The sequence below is a fragment of the Gobius niger genome (genome assembly GCF_951799975.1).
Source record: "Gobius niger genome assembly, chromosome: 1".
Taxonomy (NCBI): Eukaryota; Metazoa; Chordata; class Actinopteri; order Gobiiformes; family Gobiidae; genus Gobius; species Gobius niger.
This window is the reverse complement of record NC_136852.1, coordinates 62,387,159-62,413,423: the sequence shown is the minus strand read 5'-3', so window position 1 is coordinate 62,413,423 and position 26,265 is coordinate 62,387,159. Positions and strand designations below refer to the sequence as shown.

At 43.0% G+C, this 26,265-nt stretch overlaps 1 protein-coding gene across 1 annotated transcript in view; it reads left to right on the top strand.

The window, feature by feature from the left end:
* Positions 1-2,943: 2,943 nt before the first annotated feature.
* The window catches only part of rtn4r (reticulon 4 receptor), a 67,959-nt gene continuing 44,637 nt past the window's right edge, over positions 2,944-26,265 (top strand). The window contains exon 1 of the mRNA XM_079554234.1: positions 2,944-3,489. Within this exon, the coding sequence (XP_079410360.1) occupies positions 3,468-3,489 (22 nt within the window). The 5' untranslated portion in view covers positions 2,944-3,467. The remainder of the gene's footprint in view (positions 3,490-26,265) is intronic.

The window sequence follows — 26,265 nt, the reverse complement described above, 5'->3', positions numbered from 1 at the left end:
GCTGCGTTTCAGTTTCATGCAGCTAAAATCTGGAATTACTGTTTGGCCATAGTTTGTTTTTCAGAGACTTAAACAAGCAAACAAACAACAACAGCAGAAGAGATTTATGTCCAAAAGTGTAACAAACTGCAACTGTTGCTGTGCCAAGGTAGCGCGCGGGATATTTACTCATGAAAGAAAGGCACAGGTTTGAAGTTCTGACCGGTGTGACATCTGTGCATAAACTTTGCTTTTCTTGTGTCTTCAAAGGTTTCTTCCAGCTGCTCCATTTTCCCCCTAAGCCTCCAAAGAGTGCGGGACTGGTTACTGGGCATAATGGTATTTGCTCAGGGTGACCTCTGTGGCTGCTGCACTTGCACATGTTTACAGGCAAACGGGACATTTCAATTGCGTATTGTTACTGTGATTCAACATGGGCGCTATTGAATAAAAAGAATTAGCCTTCCTCTGGACTACGCAACACCCACCTTTCCGTTGTTTACTTATAATACTGTTTCTGCCCGTGCCAAGACGATGCAGATATGCGTAATACAGAAAACCGCAATTAGTGCAAGCTACTGATCCACTGCCAATGCAAATAAAAGAAAAAAAAGGGCTTGGAATATATCCGTATCCTGTTTAACTGATAAGCCGCTTTTCAAAGTGAGAGACTATTACGGAGAGCTGGAAACTTTCCCCCTGCTACTTTTTTAAAGGGAACAGTTAAAAGCCAGAGGGTCTGCGAAATAAAATGGAAAAAAAAAAAGAAAAGACAAAAAAAAAGTCTGTGATGCATTTTTAATAGCCTAACACCTACAAAGGCTTTGCTGTACAATTGCATGTCAATGGATTCAACTGTTGGGGTGGGAAAGTGTGTTGTTTGGAGCAGTTCAATTCAAGGGCAAATGCCTTTAGTATGTTATATAAAGTAGGGCAACGTTTGAGGGAAGGGCATCTGACACAAAAAAAAACCCCACATAGGTTACACTAGTCATGTGCAGTCATGGCGTTGACATTGTTCTGTGAAGGAAAAGAAAAGAAACAAATATAAATGACAAACTTACAATTCTCCATTTAAAGGAACAGGCCACCGTTATTCCATTCTGAGATATGTTCTTACCCTAGTTTAGACGAGTTGATGCGTACCTGTCTGGTCTTTGTGTGTGCGCGTGGAAGAGCGTGGTCACTTCTAACTTCACCCTGTTTGGAACTATAGGAATATACAAGGCCAAATGCTAACAACACATTACTGAGGGCACACCGTTCTTCCATACTGTGATATGTTCTTACCTGAGTTTAGACGAGTTGATACGTACCTGTTTGGTCTTTGTGCGTGCCCGTGGAAGAGCGTGGTAGTTGGAAGAACTTCACCTCCGTTTGGAACTATAGGAATATGCTGGAAGAAGCCAAATGCTAACAACATCTATGGTTGTTTTGCGCGACTGAGCGCACGCACAGAGACCAGACAGGTACGCATCAACTCGTCTAAGCTCAGGTAAGAACATATCTCAGTATGGAAAAACGGTGGCCTGTTCCTTTAAAGATGGTTGACTTTTGCTTTAACCTTTAACCTTTACCAGAGAGCTTACAGCCTATAGGCCAGTGTAACGCCTCATTTGAAAGCTAAGACCGTAATGTTTTTGTCGCCCCTGTGTTGTCACATTTCTGAAGTGTTTTTATCATTTTTCATTGCTTTTTTCCACTCCTTTGTTGCATCGGTACCGTCACTCTTTTTTTTTGGGTGTTCGCTCTTCTGTGCCTTACATGTACTAAAAATGTACATGTACATTTTTAGTACATGTTTTCGTCTTCTTTCCCCTGCTTTTGTCATTTTACTGTTGCTTTTTCATGTTTTTTTTCTCTCCGTTGCAATATAAAATGCATTTGGTTAAGGCGGGGGTTAAAAAAAATATATAAAACAATAACTTTTCATTATTTATTCGGTTAAACATGCACTGCAAACTTGTAAAGATTCTCACTCAACGTTTTTGTTTTTGGTTACATCCACCATGCGCGTGCACATTTCCCACATTATCCACTCCCCGCGTCTACTGTACTGTATTTGAAGAGTGTGAAGTCGCCAGGTGCACTGGGAGCTTTTTTCTCTGTGCCTCTGACGGTGCTGGCGATACATATTGTTAAAATTCACCGGTAGGGGGCGTGTGTTACCAAAGGATAACAGCGCGATGTTGCTGTGTATGATGTGAACCCGCTCCTCCCGGGCTCCGCAGCAGACCAGAGAGAGATTACACACACCATCCAGATGCACTACCCCACTGCTCACTGTTATCCGCGCCCATCTTCCGCACTAAACGCTTTCCGCGCACTTCATCTAAATAAAACAAACAGGTGTGGGGGGCCCGTTTATCTTCACCCCCCCCCCCAGCAAACGCGCAGTCTGGAGTCTGACTTTTCAGTTTGCTCTCGCTCGGTCTGCCTGGTTACCGACTCAAGTTTTCTCTCCATCTCTATATATGCGTGCCGTGTCCGTGCTCGGATTCAAATAGATTCCCCTCACGTCAACCCCCCCCCCCCCCCCCTCGAATAAAACATTCATTAGGGCGCTCTGCGAGAGACGTCTCCGCGAAACAAACCATCAGCGCTCGCTTCAGGTCCAGCCAAAGAACTTATTTATCACGTTGCAGAAATCAGTGCGCGCGCTGGGCTTGGTGCGAATAACTGTAGGCTACGCGGACAAACACTTCGCCTAGAACTAATCGAAATACATTAACCTCTCTTTCTCGAGCAGATTAATGCCGCTTGTTTGGTTTTTGATTGATCTGAAAATCCACTTCGAGACAGAAGAGGAGCGAAACATTTTTTTTTTCTTTTTTCTTTTTTCGTGCAGCCTGATAAAGACCCATAAAACATTCATATCTCTTATACCCTCCCTCCCCTCTCGTTTCTCTCTCTCTCTCTCTCCGTATCTCTATCTATCTCTCCCCCCTTTCCCAACGCACCTCGGCTCCCCGCCCTCGCCTCCCACCTCCCCCCGCGGAAGACGCACTCTGTCGCGCACCAGAGCGGAGTGGCCGGCATCCAAACGGGCACTTTTCTCCTTCTTGTTTTCTCCTCCGGTGGAAATACGTGTTCAGGACAAGTTGAGTCGGACAGGGACTGGATACGTATGCGCTATGGATCCCGTACTGCTTTTGCTTCCCATGTTCCGTTGATTGTGTGAGGGGCACTTTTATTTTATTTTTTTTTTTTTTTTTTGGCGCGTCCTAGATTCCCCCCCCTCCCCTGTTCGCGGAGGTGACTCTTCGGATGTTTATTTGTTGTTGCCGGTTTTGAAAGCCTTCTCCGCCCGAATGACTGGACTCGGGTGCCACCGGAGACGCGGCTCTCCACTTGGGAAGACCTACGGTTAAAGTTTGACGATCCGCAGAGGAGCTGTCCGTCTCCCCAGCCTGGATTCCCTTTCACATTTCCTATCTGGGATTCAATCTGCTCGGATTAAAACAGCTCTCGCCGCCCCCGTTTGCACCATGAAGACCACTAACATGGACGGTGAGTACAGCTCTTGGTAAAGTTAGCACGGACTGACGGGAGTGGAGACGCCTGTGTTATACTGCGCACGGCTTAAATCCACATGGGCCAGCATCTCTTCATGCAGTGGACTTAAACACGCACACCATACATGTTGGAAGTGAAGTTTACTCTACTGATCTTTATCGCATGCGTAAAATGTCACTAATCTAAATGATTCCCACAGACTGACTTTACGACCTTGGCTCAGAATCGGGGCATATTTCAAAGCAGTTTCTGTCTCGGGAAAGATGCTCGTCTGTCTGTCTGTCTGTCTGTCTGTCTGTCTGTCTGTCTGTCTGTCTGTCTGTCTGTCTGTCTGTCTGTCTGTCTGTCTGTCTGTCTGTGAGTTTACGTGTGTGGGTGAGTGTTTGTGGTCAGTTTTCATTGCGCGATATGGCAACTTAACCCGCGTTTTCTCTCCGCGCCTTTAATGAAGTCTGCAGATGGTCAGTTTGGCTTGGCTGGCCGTGTTGTGGCTTGGGTGCCCAATAATACCAGCCTTCCCCTCTCCAGCCTGCGGGTCCTTGGCGGATATAATTGGTGCTTCTATTTTGTGGCATCGTCCCACTCAGGGCACCGCCAAAGTGACAGGAATTACGCCTTGCAGTTTTCGGCACTATTCTAATGAGGACTGTATTGTCAGTATAACGCTTGGTGTATGTGCGTGGGGGGGTGCACGCGCTCGTATAGGTAGGGAAATTGGGAGGGAGGAAAGGGAAGCACCTGGCGTCAGCGCGCGTTCCCCCTCACGCCTGTAAACATGCAGCAGCAGCAGAGAAGATGGCGTGCAGAGAATCAGATTGTGCGCATCCAATTTGTTATGTTAAGAAAAGCTGGTGGGAAAGACTCATCTCCGCCTGACACGCCCTACGCGCACATGCACGCGCACTCACGTGTTTCCTTGTGCACGCAGGACCGTATGGTCCATAATATAGGGGTGTGAAGTGCAGAGACTCCCAATTGTGAAATCACAGTTAAAAAAAGGGGGGAAAAAAGAAAGTAGACTTGATATAAGGAATTTTAACTATAAGCGCATTGACTTAATTATAAGACAAAGTGTGTTTAATTATTCTGATAGATATGCTTTCTTTCAAGAACACAGTCAGTAGCAGTTAGATTGTGGAAAAATGCATTCAAATGAGAAAACCTTTGAAGAATTACAATTTCATTTACATGAATAGCTTGTTTAAGAGAACAAAATAGTGTGCCTCTTGCAAAAAAAAAAAAAATCATTAACACAAGTCAAAGCCTGTGCTGGCCTACATTATACTGTATACAGCAATGCTGCATTAGAAAAAGAAGATATCATGAGGAAGAGGCAATGACTTCCTGGAGATTTCTCAGTACAGGCATTACAGCCTCTTCAGCACATTTGTACATTACTATCTTATTCCTCCTGTACTTAAAGGAGGGCAGCACTGTCCAAAGCTGTATCAACAATACGTCTCTTCATACTTGACCACAGAGAGACAAAGACAGTTTAGGGAGAGGGAGTTGTGCTTATGCAATGTACTTTCCGCTGGCTCTTCCTCCGCGCTCATTACTTTGCTAAAACTGCAGGATTATGGGAAGAAATCCTGAGATTACTGTGGCTCTAGCAAGTAACTGCATTTCACCACGAGGAAAAAAAAAGAAATCAAAGCGGCACGATCTACTTGTACATTCTCTTTGATATGTCACATGGTGATGCAGATTCAAGTGCACACACCTTGCTTTGGCACCGAATGGCTGCAGGTCCCCAGTGCCCCGCAGCCAGGTTTTCATCAGTCAATGCACAGAGATTTGACTTACAGCTACATACTTTTGCTTAAGGTGAAGCTGTATTGTATTGTACGTATTGTGTGAAGTCATTTTGATTATTGTGTGGCACAGTTTTGCAGATTTAGGAGCTAAATAACATTCTGGCAACGATGTCTAAGTTTACTAGCTGCATACAAAGCATAAAACAGCAGTGATTTGGTTTTAGTGTTACCTTCGGCTAAGGCATTCTTGAGCATTGGAAAGACATAAGTTCAGTTCACAGTATGGGAACCAACAGTGGGAGCAATATTGAACAATATTTCTGCGTGTGTGCCAAACAAGCATATTTCTCCTTCAAATATTTCATTCTTCAGCAACCTTGACCTCAAATCAAATCAAAATCTCTTGCTTGTTGTTCATTACTGACAGCAGTGTTCACCTCCTGGATTTACACGACTGCATTGTTACAGTATCTGCGGTTAGCCACGAAGCAGTAACTTTGGAATGCGTCGACTAAAATTTCCCCAGTCCCAGCTGGATGATAAAACGATCTCATATTGCCTGTAAACGGTTGCATGCTTTTAATTGAATCGTTATGAAGACATAATTTTTGTTTGATATTCCAGTGAGTGCTTGAGTTGAATTGGCAGGACTTACAAAGGTAGCAAATGCCCATTTACAATATTTTTAATGCCATGAACACAAATGATCGACGCATATATCATTTCTTAGTATTTGCATACATTCAATCCAACAGAAATGAGGAGGAATTCGGACAATCAAAAGCAAATCGGGCACAAGGGGACAGCTTTTGAGCAAGCAAATGACAGAAAATGACAGAAAAACCTTCAAATGAATGTTTCTATTTTTGAACAAAGTTGTGGAGAAACACTTTTGAGCATTGCTTTTTAAAATGCTTCGTGGAAACCCTGATTATTTTGGCAGTCTCTGACAAGAGGGCATGGATTGGAACCATTTTATTATTTGTAGCAGTGTAGCTCCAGAATATGCCAAAGCCGTAACCTATAGTTAGTAGTAACTTTTACAAAAGGTCTAAAAAACACATTTCAACAAAATGGCCATGTCAGTGTTTTCCAATATCCATGTAATATTCTCTTGAAGTTGTCGAGAGTGAAAGACATCTCCGGTAACCCAATCTCACCTTGTCGCATTTTAGCCTTTGGTAACACCCCTTAGTTTGTGTTTATGCTTTAACCATCTCGGAGACCCATGATTGACTGTGCTTGAAATGTCGCTATGTAATTTCCCAGCCCTTCCACTCAGTCAGGATATGCATGATCTTAAAGCCTCTCGTGTGTGTGTGTTTGTACGTGTGTGTGTGTGTGTGTGTGTAGGGGGGGTTCTTTGTGGTGCCTCTCTACTGCCAAGCAATGCTAATAAACCCCAAATGAATGGATTGTGGCAGAGCTAAACAGCTCTTTTTCACAAGTTAAAGCAACCAGAGAGTTTACTTTCTTTTCTGTCTCGGAAGTGCTTTGCCAGAAGTTCCGCCCCGATTCGGAATTTAGGCCACTCATTGCCGTATCTGAGGTGGCCAGAAAGTTGTTGGGAAAGGCTTCAAGGACTTAGGGAGGAAAGGGAAGAGGGGTGGGGGGGGAATACAATAGCTCATTTGCATAAAAAGCTTGAGGTGATATCAGACATCGTGCCATAAACTGACAATGAGACGCAGCATCCTCCATTTCTTGAAAGAGAATTTGGGATTGAGCCATCATTGTCTCTGTAGGGGTGCATACAGTACAAACAGGCGGCATAATGTGTGTGCGGGGGTGATGCTTATTTTGGCTTGTGCTTATTAGAAAGCAGAAGAATCAGTGTAAAGTGGGGCTGCACAATATATCGCAAAAAATATCGTATCGTATATACGTTTGTTGAGTGACGTCACGACTTCCGCTTCCGGGTCCTAGCATACCGGCTAATATGCGAGAAAAAAAACATTAAAAACTCTTTAATATAACAATCAATATTTCTGAAATTCAACGGGGAGTGACTGAACCTACTTATTTCTCTGACTCATTAGCCAAAAATGCCGCACCTATTGATAAAAAAGTAATATTTACTAAAGTCGGTACTTCCGGGGTTAGCGTAGCTGCTGCGCCGTTAGCATTTATCTCAGCTAAACCGGAAGTACCGATTTTGGTAAATATTTCTTTTATAGCAGTAGGTGCAGCATTTTTGCCTACTGGGCCTGATAAATAAGTATGTTCTGTATGTTTCTGTTGAGTTTCAGAAATATTTATTGTGGTATTAAAGAGTTTTTTGTAGTTTCTCACACATCTACAACCCCGGAAGTAGAGCTGTGACGTCACCACTTAACAAACGTATTAGGTGATGCAATAACTGTATCGCAAGAAGCCACAATATATCGCAGCATCACTAAAGTCTTCATCTGACTGAGATCGACTGAAACAATGAACAGAATTTAAAAAAAAAAGTCTCTTATGATTTGTGTTTGGAATGGAACATATTGTGTCGAAATGGTTTAGTGAAATATCGCAATATCGTTATCGCGATATTTCACAGCCATATCGCATATCGCAAGTTACTTCAATATCGTTCAGCCCTTCTGCAAAGCCACACTGTGCACATTTCACCCAGTAAATAAAATGAAATCCCAGCTTTGCAAATGTGGCTATTGGTTTCAAAAACTCTCTTCCAAATACTTTATTTTGATAAGCTACACCGAAAATGAGCACTTTTCTATTAGCCAAAAGAGTTTGCTAATGTTTGAGTCCACCAGCCACAGGTCTGTGTCAGCTCGATGCTGCAGCAAAAATAAAATGCATAAAAAGTTCATTTTTCTCGGCTACATGGCCCCAGCTTTGCCTAATACCATTCAAAGAGCGTACCGTAAGCGTTCTTGTGAGTTATGGCCGGCTTTTTTTCCGCATTATTCAAGTCAAGGTCGGAACCCGCAAACGCAATCAAAGCGTACTTTTTTTCAAAGAGAAATATACCGGATTTTCAACAATCCCATAAATGTGCATAATTTATGGATCGCTGTAAAAAACGTTCAGTACAGATGTCATATTGATTCCTTTGTCAGTGAGATTTCTAGTTTTCATATCTAGACACTCCTGGACTCTTCGGTCTCATTTGTTCACTTTTTTTTTCCCCCACCAAAAAATCTTTAACAATTGATGTTGGAGCTGTGAAGGATGGCTTTCGGGTTTGGAAATAATAAGCCTCATTACTGGCGCTGGAGATCTGCACAGCCACAGAAGCAGTCATACAGATGAGGCGTGAATGAAAGGGGAAGCGGGTACGGGGATGATGCTGGCCGATGATTTGCATAGAGAAACCATTGCGTTTGACTCTGGTAATGGACTGGGGGTGGACAAGTCACTTCTTTAATGGGCGTGGTGTCAGCTGGTGGCCTGGATATGGAATATTAGTTTTGGCACAGGATCTGTATTTTCATGGCACGCTGCTAAAAAGAGAAACTGGATCATTCTTTGACTGATATCGGATAGTAGCCTATACACAGCATCTTCTTAAAGAGGGGGTATTATGCTTTTTTCAATCACAATGATGACGAAACCTTCTGTTGGTCTGTAAATGCAGTAAATTAGAATAACTGCCTTGTATAAAATTGCTCTTTCAAAATGGCTGTAGTGAATGTCTTGAAATAGGCCTCTTTAAGAACCTCTGACCCTTTCCGACACGCCCCCTCCACACGCAGTCTGTGGCATCAGTGGGGAGGGGGTTCTGCTGAGGAGCAGTGGTTGGTTACTCGGCTGGTGATGAAAGCTCGGAGGCGTCTCCGGGAGGTGGGGGCGTTCCTAGGAGGACTCAGGCAAACCAATCCCTAAAATGGCCGCCATCAGAGTTTTTACAGATTACTCAAAAATACGCGAATGTGCCAAGGCAATACTTCAGGCATGTTTTTAATGAGGGAATGACATAATAACATGATGTAAAGCTTGAAAAAGTCGATTTTGCATAATACCCCCCCATTAAGATTGTTGCGCTGTATTAAACTAAAGGAAAATAAAATACATTTGCTCTCCTCCCTCCAAAACAACTTTCATCACATTCCTTTACATCTGTAAATTGGTTCCATTGGCTATCGGCTTTGATACAGAAATGAAAATGAATTAGCATCAAGACAAGAACAGCATGGCCAACATGTTATTCTTTAATCTGGAAGTTGTTTTCTATAAGTTCTAACCGAACAAAAACAAAAGTAGTTTTGGATTATTGATCTGGAAAAAACTGAATGCACTTCACAACATTATGAATTTGTTTTGCAGCTGCGAAGATAAAGCATTTACCCCCTAACTTGACCCTGGTTTGTGGATAGGTCTGAAAACAACTAATCTTTCATTTATACCCATGTAATTGGATGTAGCACAATTCTACTGGTGTTAATATAGTCTTAAGGGGAAGCTTACTTTTCTATTGTTACATAGAATATTAAACCTTTAATGCTACATGTTACAACTTTGGGCTCAATAAAGTTTTCTTCATTCATTAAAAGGTTTTTGTTGAACTCTTGAAATACGAGCAACGTAGTACAAGTCAAGAACTCAGCAGGCAAACATAATAGGACAAGGGCGCTGCATACCTGCGCACGATGGTATTGAATTACACGATTTATTATTTAAATCCTCTCAGTGATTCAGATCCAATTCATCCAATTGTTGGCATTTTCATGTCAGGTCAGGAGTTGTGTGGTTGTATTGAGGTGATAGAATTCCTACCTACACTCTAGGTTATTGGAAGACTTGTAAAACGCCTAGATCTATAAGGTAATGTGTCCTGTGAGTATGACCTATCCTTCAATGTCACTGAAGCAACAAGGGAACACACTGCAGCACTCAGGGTCCGTTCTCTTCAGCAATAGGTCACAATTACTTACTTTGAAGGGGTCAGTTGTGCTTATAGCATGGGTGAAACCTACAAAACACGGGTCAAAGATGTATTAGCTATGGATTTTTTATGGATTCTTCAGAGCTTATGACTAATCGAAATCGCAATCTCTCCTTGGCCAATCTCAATAATCGTCATAGAACTTTATAATATTTCTTCGGCACAAACAGAACTTAGTTTGGGAGTTTGGGCGAGACAATGGATGACGTTTGTGTGTTAAATTAAATTGGAGGAAAGCCTTTGTTTTTGTTTGAGCTTAGCTTTGAATAAAAGATGAATTTAATTTTATGAATCAGCAAGCCATATTTAATTTATCATGGAAAAAAAAAGTTGAATCGAAAATCGAGATCGATCAATATGGGGAAAATAATCGTGGTTGCTTTATAAAAATCGCCCAGCGCTATTATGACATCATCAAAAGTCTAAAACATGAACACAACCTTGCCGTACCTGCATTGACGACAAGGCACTTCATAAAAGCAATACAAGGCACAACAATTACGATAAAACGGGACCTTTTTTGAAGTTCTTCAAGTTTTAGAAGTGGCAGGTCCTGAAACAATTTGACATTTCCATTTCATGATTCTCGGCTATAATTACGCATGTAGGACCGCCGTTTAATCAGCATATCGCTTTCAAAACATCGCCACAGTCTTTCATTTCACCCTGACAAGCTGAATAGCTTTGCATTAGCGGTTTTGTCAGTCATTGCACTTGTACATTTCTTATCAGCGACTCCAAAGGATGCAGATGTCAATAGCGAGGCCTCTTATTCACGGCGCTCACTGCCTTAGTTACAGTGACAGAGACGAGCCTGTATCTAGGAGAGGATCTGCCGTGTTGCTCACTGCATCCTGATCAGCGCACTCCTTCAGGGCCCAGCTCTAATTGCCCCCGCCCTTCGACTGGGTCTTGGTATTTGTTTATACAGTGCGCTCCTTAAAATACACCCACGCTCTTCCCTCACACCCCCCCACCACACACACACACTCTCATAAAGACACAGGGGCTTCCAGGTCTGAGATATCCTTGAAACTATCCACGCTCTAGGTTATTGCAGCCTTTCACTACTAATCAGAATGAAGGAGGTAGTAAGTGGATAAACGGGGCAATTGTAAGTGCTCAATCAAAAGAACTGCATTGAAGATGGAACAGTATTTTGGAAGGGCTTTATTTCACCTGGCAGAGAATTAAGATATCTAGATGTATGACATAGCACGGTGAAGGGTGCTCATCTCGACCATAAATGCAAAAAAAAAATCGCTTTTCTGTATTATGATTGTAGATGTTGGGCAGCCTTAAGTGTGACATTGACACTGAAAGATATGCTACGAAAAAAAGTGAAATAGAATCACACGCTTTGATTGTGACAACAGTTTATTGTTGTCACACAGGAGGACCTCTCTCTAGAGCTCCACGATCCCTGCATCTCCCTCGCCCCCCATGCAGCCCCAATATAACCTTCTAAATAAAAGCATTTTGTTCTAAATGCCAAAAATCACTGACTTGCATGTACAGTAGTTTGCGGTTTAGCAATTACATATAAATATCAAAATGTTTACTTTAAATGAGTGTTGCAAGATTAGTGAGATTTCCCTTTACCTCTGAATGCACCATCCGCGGAGTGGAGAGGAAGTGAGGGGTAGATCTGCAGCTAGTGTCTTGCCCAAGAACACAATCATCTGCACTTGCGGGAGTTGGGATCCAAACAGCCAGCCTAATGTAATAGGCTATTTTTCACCACTCCTTTTCTACACGATCCAAAGTAAAAAACGATATAGCAGAATATTCTGTCCTGCTGGTGGCAAAATGCTGATGTATTGTCCTTCTGCACTACACCTGCTTTTTTTCTACTATTGGTACGGAAATGTTCTTGTCCTCCTTTAGTCTATTGACATTTAATAACTGTGCACTTATAATGCGTTTCTTGCAGTTTCATGAACTTACAGGCAAGTTTTCTATCATTTCTGTGACAGTGACCCTGAAAAGTGACCCTTAAGTTGTGAAATGTGCCAATAAACTCGCCGCAGTGAAGAACCGGGGTGCTACAAATGGTTTGGAGACTTAGGAATGAGTTTGAACACAACTAACATTATAATTCAGTGGCTTCCTCTTTCATTGTTTGTGACATAAAAAAGTACAATTTTCACTGATCTTTGTGTTACAGTAATATTTGAACAGAACACTCTCACTCAAATGATGAATTACCTATCATTACGGCATTTAAGTGAATCTTTGAGAGTTGGGTTTTCCTTAATCCCATATAAATTAGACCTAAATCTGCTTTTCCATACTGTGTGGGAAGGTAACTGCATTTTAAATACATTCGACTCCGGACCCTTGCCTGCAAATTTCAAATAAGATCAAAACAATCAGTGTTCAACTTGAGGATTGCGTGTGGCCCGGGCAGCAGGATGGGCGCGTTTGTTATGTAACCTTGGAGCGTCCGGGGCGGGTGGTGTCATAATGGGAGGATTTACTTATGCCTCTTTACTGAAATCCACCCCGACAATCTATCATAATCCATTAAAGACCCCGACATGGATCAAACCCGCCGGCGTTCCCAAAGCCCTTAAAATATTGTTTTTGGTGAAATGTGTGTGCGATTGGAAAAATACATCAGAGAGCCTCGTTCACACCAGCTAACATGAGAGCAGACCTCCCAGGGGGGCTGAGCACGCATCAGCTGATCCCCCCCCCTCAACACGGCAATAACATTATACGGCTGCGGCTCGTAAGCACGCACAAACAGACCAGGCTAATTTGGCAAAACATGCTTCCCATCTCACTCCAGCGCACAGCATCGTTATTCAGTCTGAGCTTCACACTTGAAAGGGTTGGAATTCACTAATAACAGGAGGAATAAAAGGCTTCCTAATTCAAGCAAATTAGAAGTCGTAATAAAAGTCCCATTTGCTAGTGGCAGCGATACACTTTTCCAGTAACAATATTAGAGTTTTTTTTTGTTTTAGCTCTTAATCTCTGCGGCGAGAGTCCTTCACATCCTTGTAGCCATCTTATATACTAAAAAATGTATCTAATATGTCTGCGTCAGAGTACTGCCTCAGATGGGGCAGCGGTATGTGACAGTGGTTGGAGTGGTTTGAGCTTTTGTCTTCATTTAAAGGAGATAGATCATGCGAAATCAGCTTTGTTAGCTTCTAACCATCTCATCAAAGCATCTCATCAAAACATACCTGAAGTTAGGGCTGCTCGATTATGTAAGGTTTAATATATAGAACGCTTGTCATTATCGGAAAAAAAGTACCGACAGGGCGTACCGGACCCCAACGCGTAGTAGCTAGCCTAGCTACTTAGTTGAAGGTGCAGTTGGAGAGGAGGAATGGTGGTGAATCTCTGGGTAAGTTGAAAGTCGGACTCCCGCTAACTTCACGAACGATTTCCCCAACTTCTCTCTCAGTGACAGAGATAGTGTCCACTACTACGTACGTGCGGAGTGATATGAAAGCACAAACTCCGTTGCCATTGGCAGCGGTCAATATTTTTTTCAGAGGTCCTCTATCAGAAAATGATGACCGGAAGAACGTTGGAAAATCCCATTCAAATCAATGGAGCGTTTTACTTACGTTGTGAAGAGCCGTATAATAAAGACAAAATAATAATCACGATTATTTTAGTCATAATCGAAATCTTGATTATTCATTATATTTTTAAAAGAAATCTATATTTTATTTATTATTTTTTAATAAATAAAAACAACTATGCAAAACATTTTCTTTGGACAGTAGAAAAAATAACGTTAAATATGCTCACGTTTCTAAACTAATCCTCAATTGAGAGGTACCTGCCTACTGCTGGCCAGCCCTCCCACCTGTCTAAGCAAACAGAGCTGCACAGCCTGATGACATCATCACACAATGCTAATGTTTTTATGTCGGACCAAAGCATGAACCTTTAGCATGTGAAATGCAAAGGGAACAGAAACAATCATCACAGTGGCCTGAAGTAATATGAGTTTGCTTTGAGCTGCGTTGAGATCTGCTCCTGAAGAGGAGTTTTAGACTCTTCTACTACACAAAACCAGTGCCTGGGCAAAGGATATTGAGGCTTCGAAACAGCTGTTCTGCTTTCAGCACAAGGTGAGCACTTAACAGTGGCGTTATCTCAAGAGCTAGGTATAGAAAATATTAGTATGATATTATTAACAGTTCTATCACGCTGCGCTGGTATTTCAGCTGATCAACCGTGCACACACAAACCACGCAGGACGGACTTTTTTGGATGGACAAGTGGGAGGGCATCCTTAATATTTTATTTTTCTCTAAATCATAATTGAATTTCGATTCATTGCACAGCCCTAGATCACAGGTAGATTGCTTCATTCATACAGTTCTGAGTTATTCTGTTCATTTTGGTCGTTTCTTTCCATGCTGCTGAAATTACTTCGATCTGAACTTCCTGGATTTTATTGTGTCATAGAGGAAATACTGTCCTCCCTGTTTGTAAAGCCCGTTGCACCCTAAGGGCCCGATCTTGTGCATCAAAACGGAGACGATAGCGTGACATTTTGCGCTCAGTCGGAGCGCACTTTGTGATCTTGCCACTCCAGACTTAGCGCATTTACGTGGGTGGAGATGCACACATTTTCCTCCAACCAGATCGACTCCGCGTCCAGGAGAGTGGTTGTGTGGGGTGAACATGTGCTTTTGTTTTGCCTCGCGTTCACGCCAAGTGCGGGCCGATCCGCGCCACAGCGGACGCTGTAGCTCTTTTTCTCTCGAGACGTGAACATGGTTTAGCTCACGATGGGGTAAATAAAGTTTTTTTTAAAGAACGCAAGACAGCGCAATGTAAATAAACAAGGAAGTGAATGTCAGCCGTGTTTCCATCAGTGCAGTCACCTCCTCTTGTGACGCTCCCTCACAGGTGGCGGAGGCGAATGGCACATATAGCGCCGCCACTCGGAAAATAATTCGCCAAGAGCCTGCGCCGCCCCATGCGCCGCCACAAGATCTGGCCCTAAGTGTGTTCAGGTGACACTGAAAACTTGTAGACACTGTGTCATTACTGTGTCCTTGGCCAAGTCTTTTTCTTTTTTTTTACCCATATAGACAGTGAATAGATGTGTGAGTTATGGGAGAGGCTGTTGACGCAGATTTGCAGCTACATTTCCATTAGTAAGCCTCGTGACAGTTGTGGCTGCATAATCAGCTTCCTCGTCATGGACAGTGGACAACTGGTGTGCTTCCCGAAGTTTGTCAAGCCTGCGAAGTGCAATAAAAACCTGAAACATTCGGCGTTCTTCCCAAAAAATACCCCAAGGCTATAGATGGAACAACAAATTTTCGCTACGATTTATGACTACTGAAACTAATCCCAGTAGTGCTCATGCAGTATCCAGCTACCTCAGAAGATTTGAATTGTTCTCTCCCTTTGGTAAGCACTCTCTGCGTCAGACACCATTCCTTTCACGTCCCTTACACCGTTTAGATGCCCACTCTCCATTTCGTTCCCCCCTCCAGGATCTATCCTCCTATATCCATGAAAGTTGCATGCTTGTTCTAATCCTGTTGCAGATGTGAAAGCGCGCCGAGCTGCTGCCTGAGCGCGGCGACGCTGATTCTCCCACAATGGGGAGGCTGACTGATGGCCTAGTAAATTGTTAATTAGACAGAGCAGCAGCCGCTCTTAAATTAGACGCCTGAATGGAGACGTTGTCAGCCTTATAAGTCAAGCCCTGCTCGGCCCGCCCCGGTGTAGGCACCGGTGCCAGTCACGGAGATAAGGAGAGTGTAATTACATTGTCATTCACTGATCAACGCCAAAACAAGCTGCTGAGGTCTTATGTGAAACAGCTTCTTAAATTTTGAAAGGTAACTTTCCGATGACATGGTTGCTGTTGCAGTGGGGAGCCGCCTTGGAGCAGCATGCGGGGACCATGGAAACAAGCATGTAGGTGAAAGGTGCTCATTTAGTTTGTGGGTAAATCGGAATGTGTAAATTGAAGGCATTAAGATCCCAGCAGCATAAAACACTGGATTTATATTTACAAGATCTTTGAAATCAAGAACGCCTGTGCCACTGTAATACGTGCCTCCCATATATAACAGGACATTAAAGTGATTTTTGCTATTTTTAGCACAACAATAGATTCTGACGCTTCCATAAATAACTAAAATGTTGAGCCAAGAAAATATCTGGCAAACAATGGTGCATAAATGAGGACACTTAATAAATAAACCTATACGTCCTTAATATTGCTGTCGATGCGCTTTGCTACTCTACACAGAGGTTTATTCTCTGATTATTCGGTTGAGAAGAATACAAGTTTTTTATGCTTGGTCAGACATCCTTTAATAGAGAAAGCTCAAAGGTGGCCAAGAGAGCATTGCATCAATACTTGTCTTTGTGCTGGTTTTCTTACAATTAGCCACGCCATTTTGCTGACATTCGCCCGATGTAAAAGCTAGTCAGTAGGTAGCAGTTTTTCCAAGCAAGACTGTCAAACACAGGACCAAATAGATGAAATACTTTTCTTACCTCTATGTAATTAGAGCAAACAGACCTAAATATATTTTTGGTCTCAATTATTTCAAGGTGCAAAACTTCCTTCAATGCCTCTAGTTCGAATGGCACAGTTTAGATAGCAGTTTGGTTAATGAAGCCTAGGTGTGAATTCAGCCAGGAAGACTAATTTCAGCATCACCTACCTCCAGCCAATGATCGTGTCTGCGAGGGTCACACCTACACCTCAGCCTATCAGCGCAGAGCCACACCTTTGTCGCAGCCAATCATCGCCCTCGGTCCTGCGTTTAAGCTCCAGCATTCATGGCTCGTCAGTTTCCTAGCCATGCTGTGACCCACCTCCACCCCTTCACCTCTTCTTCTGTCCTTCACTGGTCTCCCATACCACTACCAATGTCCATGCATCCCTAACTCTTACCTACCCATCCATGCTAACTATAATCCGTATATCGACGTCTCCTGCCGGGGTCTGATTGCTAAAATATTGATGTCAATAAACCTTTCTAATCGCTGCTTTTGTCTCTGAGTCTATCCAGGTTGAAATATCGGTGTGCACATTTGTGTTTTGTACGAATGGCAATACTGCATGCTGATTGCTGCATGTTTAAGTGTGGGTAAATCGCTTCTGCGCAGTAAGGTAAAAAGGAAAGTGAATTTGCAGATCCACAGGATATGGTTATAAATAGCTTCAGAATTGTAGTGCTGTCCTTGTACTGTTTATGCAGGTCTTAAAATCAAATGGGTTTTCCTGTGGCATTTTCTGGCACTGGACACTGAGACTTTTACAGGTCAAGAGTGGTATTGATTCGTTTGTTTGTCTACATCATTGTTTGGTTGGCTGGTTGCGAAACGCCAAAAAGTGACTTTTAGGCCACTCTTCTAAGTCTTAGATAGTTTACACATTTCTTCCACCTTCTATAGGATGCATTTTGTTCATACGAGGGTGCCTTCTTCACATTATGCCTACAACAACAGTTTTGCTCAAAATAAACACTTGGAATAGTGTACTGAATAAACTGTTTCGACTGGATCGCCTTACACTTGCACCCCAGTTTTTTTTTTAACAGCATCCACAGTGGACTTGACCAAAAAGCTCACAAGCTACAACGTTGTGAATTCCCCATCGCCACACACCCTCTGCTTAGTAGCTAGTTCACGTTGCAAAGGCCTGTATTGGGAACTCTTCAAAGGAAATAGGTCGTCAGTCCTCGGCAAGGGGGGAATCGATCTGTTATAGATGTGGAAGCCCTTTTGAGCACCTGCTAAACATATTTTATACACCCCCGTTCTGCCCGCTGTATTCGGGAACTCCGCAAATTTAAGGTGGGAGATAAGGCCCTTTCATACACAAATCAGTGTCCTCAGTGGCAGGTGCGAATGAAAAGGATTTGTTGAGCACGAAATGTATAATCCTGCGAGTGCTGCAGGAGCAAAGTCAGACTTTCCAAACAGGCTCGCCAGCAGAAAAGTGGAATCAATAGAGATCCCACAAGTCTGCTGCACTACAATGGCCTACAACCTCCATTGTATAGGAGTCACACTAAGATCAGCGAGTTCTATTCAAATAATAATATTAATAATAATACGTGGTCAAGCAGTTTCATGACAGTCGTTCTTTTGGGAATAGACAACAAATTAAATATATAAACACTATGGCATGGATAAACAAATTGATAACTAGACTTGTCGCTATTCTAAAAGCTGATGCTTAGATGGATGTAGCCTTTTTCATTTTCTTTGCCATTACCTAAATTTAAGGTAATGCCTTATTTCCAGAGACAGCAATCTACTGTCAAATTCACTGCCTGACCAAAAAACAAAAGTCACCACCACCTTATACTTCAATGCACCGCCTTTAGCTTTGATTATGGCACACATTTGCTATGGCATTGTCTGAATAAGCTTCTGCAATGTCAACATATGATTTCCTTTATTGTTGATGGGAGAGTATGACCACTGCACAAAGCCGTCTCCGGCACATCCCCAAGATTCTCAATGGGGTTAAGCTCTGGACTCTGTGGTGGCCAATCTGCAGTATGTGTGAAGATGACGTCCTGTGCTCCCTGAGCCGCACCTGTTCGCAATGTGATCCCGATGAATCCTGGCATTGTCATCTTAGAATATAAGTAGAAATCCGTTGATAAAATAACCTGGTCATAAAGGATGTTCAGATCGTCAGCTGACCTCATTCTTTGGACACATGGTGTTGCTGAACCTAGACCTGACCAACTGCAGCAACACCAGGTCATAACAGTTAATTAAATCCAGTGTTTATAATACAGATAAAAACACACACTTAGTTAACTTCAGTTTACACCCTCAGTGTTATTTCGTAATGAATCAGCTATAATAAGTCCATGCACCTTCATCATATCCTCACTTAAACACCCTGATATATTTTATGGACATTTTGCATATTCTGTCCAACCATCATTGTTTAACAGGATAATTGAACAGACAAAAAGTCTTTAACAACTTCTATCGAGTAGCGTCCGAGTGAATCAGGTCTCAGTCATCCCAGGGACCCAAAAAGTAGGCTATTCTTATTAAAATGCAAATATGACAAGTGCGCTTCATTGCTCCTTTATCCCAATGGATAGTGCTCTGAATACATGTTACTCCCATTCTCTTTGGAAAAAAAAGAGAAAAAAATTCTATTACCCCTCAGACCACACACGCACACACTTGGTTGCTCATTTCTCTGTCTTCACTCTCAGGTGTAAATGCTGATTATCTTGTGTAGATATCAGGCCACGGCAAATTAAATGTGACCGCGGTTGGCCTGCCAGGACGTCCATTATAATGATATCCGTAATCTGCAGCCAGACTCAGGGGAAGGCTTCAGGTCAGGGGAGGGTGGAAGAGATAGGGCCTCCTTGTTGGGGCAGTGTGGCATATGGAACACTACATTTCTTAAGACGTCCTGGGTTGTTTTAGAGGATGAACGGACGAACGAACCTTTAGCAGCAGGCTGAATACAAACCAATCTAGCAGGGAGTGACTAACACCAATATCGTCAACCCTTTCTTTCGTCTCAAAAAGCGCCTCTTTCACATTAAGACAAGCCTTCACTGAATCATCCGGGGGGGCTTAGATACAACTTGTCCTCCGCGTGAACAGAGTTGTTGAGTTTACAGAAACAGTGTGGGATATGGTGTGGCCGGTGCCAGTAGACAAGCTAGACAGGGATTTCCAGTGATGAGGCTTTGATAGGACTTAGCACCATATGGGCACAGATTTAACTCCCATGAACCAGATTGCTGTCCAACAATGAGGCAATGTCCAAAGCTGAGGTCACATATTTGTGGTGGATAAGCCAGTGAAAGCATTCTGATGCAGGCAGTAAAGCCATGCTGTTCTATACTGATATAAAGATCTGTTGAGCTGAATTGTAACTCGGGAGGAAGACAAATGATTCTTGTTTTTCCTCAAACAAAAAGTTCAGGCACACTTCCTGTAAACATTACGCCTGTCCCAAGCTTGAACAAATTGAGTGGGTCGCATCGATTCCTGCCATCCTGCATGGAAGTTGAGGCCGTGCACGCTGCGGGTGTTAGTTTATTTTTGAAACAGGAGACTGTAAATAGGGACCACTGTAATGACCTACTTTACGCCACATCTTCAAAGTGCATCACATACGCCTTGAGGAAATTGTCCAAGTCAAACATCGCTTTGGCTGGTATACACAGTGTTTACTGTTGTCTATTTTTGAAACATGCAAGGAGAGTAGATTGGGAGTAGTTCTCTCAGTCTGTCATCAAGTTCATCTATTTTAAAGCAGTGCTAAGTAACGCGTGCACCCTAGAGGCCATAAACGCCACTGCAGGTGTCGTAGCATGTCGCGCTGTTTTAGTTATTAATTGTCTGTGAGAGTAAATACTACGCTGACAGAAAAGACAAAGGGAGAGAGGGATATTGTACATCCAATTACACAAAGGAGATAATTTTTGTCACTTAAACTTGGCTGTAAATACTGTTTAAAGGAACAGGCCACCGTTTTTCCATACTGAGATATGTTTTTTACCTGAGCTTAGACGAGTTGATGCGTACCCGTCTGGTCTTTGTGCGTGCACTCAGTCATGCACAACAACCAAAGATGTTGTTAGGATTTGGCCTCTCCCAGCACATTCCTATAGCTCCAAACGGAGGTGAAGTTGGAAGCTACCACGCTCTTCCACGTGCATGCACAAAGACCAGACAGGTATGCGTCAACTCGTCTAAGCTCAGGTAAGAACATATCACAGTATGGAAGAACTGTGTGCCCTCAGTCATGCAAAAAGACCAAAGATGTTGTTAGCATTTGGCCTCTCCCAGTATACTGTATTCCTATAGCTCCAAGCTGGGTGAAGTTAGAAGCGATCAAGCTCTTCCACAGGCACGTTCGCCTGGTAGCTTCTTCTTCGTGATTCCATTAGTGTGTATTGGTGCTCCGACCCTGTGGCTGTCAAGTTGCAAACATGGTTTTCTGGCCAGAGACACCCGGGGAGATGAAAGACCTCCCAATCATCCCACTTGTATTACCCACAGAGGGACTACGAAAGCTATTTATTAAGGTAAACAAGTTACTTAGTATTGCTTTAAAGTGTTCGAGTCACTTACCAAAAACTCTTACTGCCAGCACAGTAGACCTGACAATCGAAAAGCCCCTTGTCGATAATTGTGATTACTGTTCTGGTACATTGATATCAGTATGCAACTCTCGGTCATATCCGGTCACAACACTCTGCACCGACCAGCCAAAGGTCAAATGGATAGTCTAAATTGCCCCCAGCGAATAAATGTGATTAGAAATGGCTGTCAATCAATGTTCGTCGCCAAAGCCCGCATGAAGCAAACAAACATTATGTAGACGCCCAGCTTCAGTCAGTGTCATTTCCCCCCCCCCCTCTCTCTTCATGTTGATATCCGAGAATGGTTTGGAACAACCTCTGGGGCTATCATGTGTTACTCTTCACGCTCTCTCTGTACTGTCCTTCCCATTGTTTTGAATTACTGCGCGCCAGGCCAGAATGAATGTACACAGTATTAGCAAAATGCAAGCGATGTGTCTTGCTTTTTACCATCTGAGCGATGCGTAAACCATCTTTGAAGACATGTCAAGTGTGAGACCTTTCATTGTGGAGTTTGCATGATCATGTTCTGTAAGGGCTGGGTGTTCGTTGAGCCACGTTGCACCGCCAGGGATTATATTAAGTGGCATATTTTATATTTATGCCGCGCCATTTCTGCTGCTGTTATTGCGAAATAGATCACATCTTTTGTCCCTGTGGATTTCTCTTTGAAGGCTCAGTCTCATGTCTATAAACAACCCATAAAGGCATGTGTTTGCTTTCATAATGCGCCATCACACATTGTCATATGCTAACAATTGACGAACATCTATCTTTAAAAGCGATTGTATCAGAGGATCGTCACGGTTTGAATGTGGAATAATTCAACCTGCGAAGCATTGCTTTTGACATGCAATACGTTAGACCGGCATGTGCAAAGAAAAGAAAAATACGTCCATGAAATCCTTTTGACATTCGCTTTGACATTGCGGATCACAAAGCAAAGGGGGTGGGGGGGAATTGATCTGATCGGGGGGGAAGATTGCGGCTGCGCCTGTTGCTATCGCCCTTGTGTGTCAGCTTGGCTCTGATCAGAAATAGCGTTCACATCACATCGCAAGCCTGTACGCGTTCCCAGCAAAAGCCCATCATCACAGCAATTATTCCAGCGAGGCACGCCACGCGCTGCCAACACTCAATCTCCGAGCTGTAAACAAATTGGGCTGAGGGGGTCTGGACTGGAGGATGGCTGTGAGAAGTTGGGATATTGGGAAAACCAGCGCCGATGGTCCCGCTGTGCCGGCTGTGAAGAGCAGGGAGCGGGCCAGCCAAGGCTCTCGGGTGAGGCCTGGGCAGATCGAGGCTATCAGTGGAAAGAGGCTCTCTAGTACAGGTCTCAGTGGTGTTGTTCGCGCTTAAAATTCACTTTGAAATGCGTTCAGATGGCATGGTATCTGTTGTATTCAAACTGCTAGCTTCAAAGTATGGCCTCAAAATTTAAGGCTGCGTTTCCCCGAGACACGCAGTGAATCCAAGACAGCTGACTTGTAGTATGGTGTGTGTGAAAGTATGAAAGTGTGGACAACTGTTACTGGGCGGGTGGGTGAGAAGCCCTCCACCTTAAGATTTCTACATGCTTTTTCTCTTTTCTTCATGTCTGCAGATTATGTTGAACTTAATCTGCAGACATGATAAATATGGATAACTTACAGGGGCAAGCTAAAGTCATAGTGTCATTTTTATTTTGTGAAAGTGGCTCATGGGAGATCCCTGATGTATGGAACGTTGCATGGAGACACTGCCTTTCTTGTTGACTGACGTAAATGGAATCCAAATGCTGAGTTTCCAAAACAAACCAAGTGGTAATCTGGCATTTGGTGTTATATGTAGGCCCACAGGGTCCTGGCAGAACTTGTAGACTCTTTTTGTTCGTAACTATTGGTAAAGCTCTGCTGCCTTAGGGTGTCATTAAAGTATCCCGATATCAGCGACATGATATAATCAAAAACGACATATTGTCCCAGGTATTAGCCTCCTCATCGATCTTATTTAAAATCCTAAAAAAGGGCCTACTCAAGCACCAATCAGATTTAATTTACACTGGAAGAACCAGCACAAAACACTGTCACCAACAAGCTGCAATCTGCGCACTGCACTTGTTGGATAATGACATTGGACAGATCCGTCTCGTGCATCAACATGATTTAAGGGCCTGAAGTTCCACCTGGCACTCTCATGTTCAGCACTAAACAATGAAGACACAATTGCCACCATCTGCCATCACTAACTTAAATTTAATGCCCTTCCACTCGCTGACGTTAACACAGTGACGCTTAATTTCGCTGGCATGATTCTGTAATTAGTCCAACTGCTGCTGCCTCCTTGTTTTGATCAATTGCACGCCTTGGCTGTTTTGTTTTGCGAAAATTCCCACTTGTTTTTTATAAATCTTTCAACGGTTTTGCCCACAGGTAATTGACTGGCTATGTTTTCTTCCCCTCCTTGAAAGTAATCAGCATATTGTGTGTGGTGCCTAAAAATGAGCCAATTTGAATTCAGATTTGAAGGCGTCACACAAAAAATAAAGTAAAGCTTGTCATGTAGATTACTAGCAAGATCATTAAAGTGTTTGTGGGCATGTTGCCCGGCCTGCCAGACTACATGCTTTTTAAAAGATACTTTTTCAAAGTTCTGTAGTCTGGGAGCGTTCGTGATCGCAGCCATTTCCCCGTGGGTGTGATTGACAGATGGGTTCAACCAATTAGAGAAACTTTTTCAAAAAACATCCTTCAACGTTTCAACATTTTAAACACTTTCAACACTGTTTCTCCAGTATATGGATTTCATATTTTCAAAATATTAATCGCCGCAGACGCCATCTCTAATGTTTTGGAAGAGTGCAGTGACAGCTTCTGTCTCTTGGTGTGATGAACTCCCGCCTCTCGACCCGTGAGTGGTCCGATAGTGGTAAAATCGGGAAATTATTGGCTGAGAGCTGCCCAGACGGTTCTTCTTTTGAACAGAGAAGAGCGTCTGGGTGGCCAAGCACGTGGGCATGGTGTTCAACAAGTGAACATGTATTTACAGACTTATTTGTCCGCTCCATTTTGACCCACCTCCTTCAACCAGTGCCTAAGGATAAACTGTCAGGAGGAGTGATAACCTGTTTCCAGATCTTTACCTTGTAAATTGATAATTGATTGATGTTCATGTAAGATGTTTTCATCAGGTTTGGATGGAGATTACACATCCAACAAAATATAAAACAATAAACTTCTAACCTATTTGAAGGAACAGGCCACTGTTTTTCCATACTAAGATATGTTCTTACCTGAGGTTAGACGAGTTGATGTGTCCCTGTCTGGTCTTTGTGCGTGCCCGTAAAACAGTGTGGTAGCGTCCAACTTCACCCCTGTTTGGAGCCATAGGAATAAGCTGGGAGAGGCCAAATGCTAACAACATCTTTGGTCATTGTGCGTGACCGAGCGCTCACACAAAGACTAGACAGGTACGTATCAACTCGTCTAAGCTCAGGTAAGAACATATCATAGTATGGAAAAACGGTGGCCGGTTCCTTTAAGAACCTCTTTTACATCGCAGAGAAGGGGAAACTCCAAGGCTATCGTTCACCCTAGATTTTTTAAACAATCCAATTGATTCTGCTAATTTTATTTGTGATATGCCTGCTGCTTTTTATTTATTGCATTTTCGTTCTTCTTGTCACTCACTCGTGACCTTCTCTTTTCAACAGGTCCCTTGCATTTCTCCATCACCTATAAAAATGGAAAAAAGAAACAGCTGGAGAAGGCATGAAGAAGGCTGTTTTTGTTGCCTGTGAGATGTGGAATAAATTTACACCCAACAAGAAATGCTTTTTAGATATTTTAAATCAAATAGCCCCTCAGAGTTTTGACTGAGAAAGATACTTTTTGTCGTTCAACCCTTTTGCCTCAGCAGAAATTGAGCTATTGTCTTTTTCAATTAGTAATAATTTATTCTGAAGGCTTTGACTGAGGCAGTAAAAAAACAAAAAACAGCACACAGATGTTTTATTTTTTATTAGCATAAACGGATGAAAGTGCAGATTTGGCTGAAATCTGTCACGCGAAACCCTCGCTTTTGTACCTGTCTGCCTTCCACATCGCGGGCTCTGACCCTCATGCAAATTTCGCGTTTCCCCACAAATACAACAAGAGCCTTGCCAGATCCTCCATGCTGTTTGCTGACTCATCCACGCTCAGGTGGAAAGCAGGCCGCTGTGCATCTGGGAACAGGGCAATGGGAACAAACAGCCTTCCCATTTCCCACACTCCGGCTCGGAAAATACAGCCGTGAAATAAGAAAAGCGGTCCAAGTTAAACACACCTGAACCCCCGACACATTCAGCTGTTTATCGCTGTCTGCTCTTCCATGACTGGGGGATCCGACCGAGCGTTCCAAATGACGAGACGACACTCTCGCCGCGGCAGCGCTGACAAAACAAATCAAGCCGCTAATGCAATTTTCTTCAGACGCCCAAATGAATCTCGTCTGTCACTATTTTACATTACGTCTCTTAGAACGGTTTTCAGGGGTTTTAATCAAAGCTGCACACTGTGAACTTCATTTCTCAAAGCATTTCTGCTCCATTAGGCATTCTTTAGCGAGAATTATACTCCGAAATAGGGACATTATATTACTACAAATCATGGACTTTTTTTCTTGCATACTTCCGAAGCAGGTGGCTGTATCTTGCATGTCCCGAATAAGCTTCACATAATGGACAAATTGATCGTGGCTTGACATGTGCATTCATAGTTTGCCTGCCTGGTGTTTTGATTATCCATCTATGGGATTTATGTGACTCTTGGGGCAAGTTATAAGCGTTATAAAAGTTATAAAAATGTCTTTCTACTCCTGCAATGAGGAGACGTTCTGATTTCATAGTGTATATATAACATTTCTATCATGATTGAATGATTCCCTATGTGAGTGAGCAGACTAAAGGGCTCTGCCACTGGCTTATACTTATAATTCGGGTTTACAGGTTGTGCACCGCAATTGAAAGAATATTGAATTCCCCAGTTGTCAGTCATCATATGGCTTG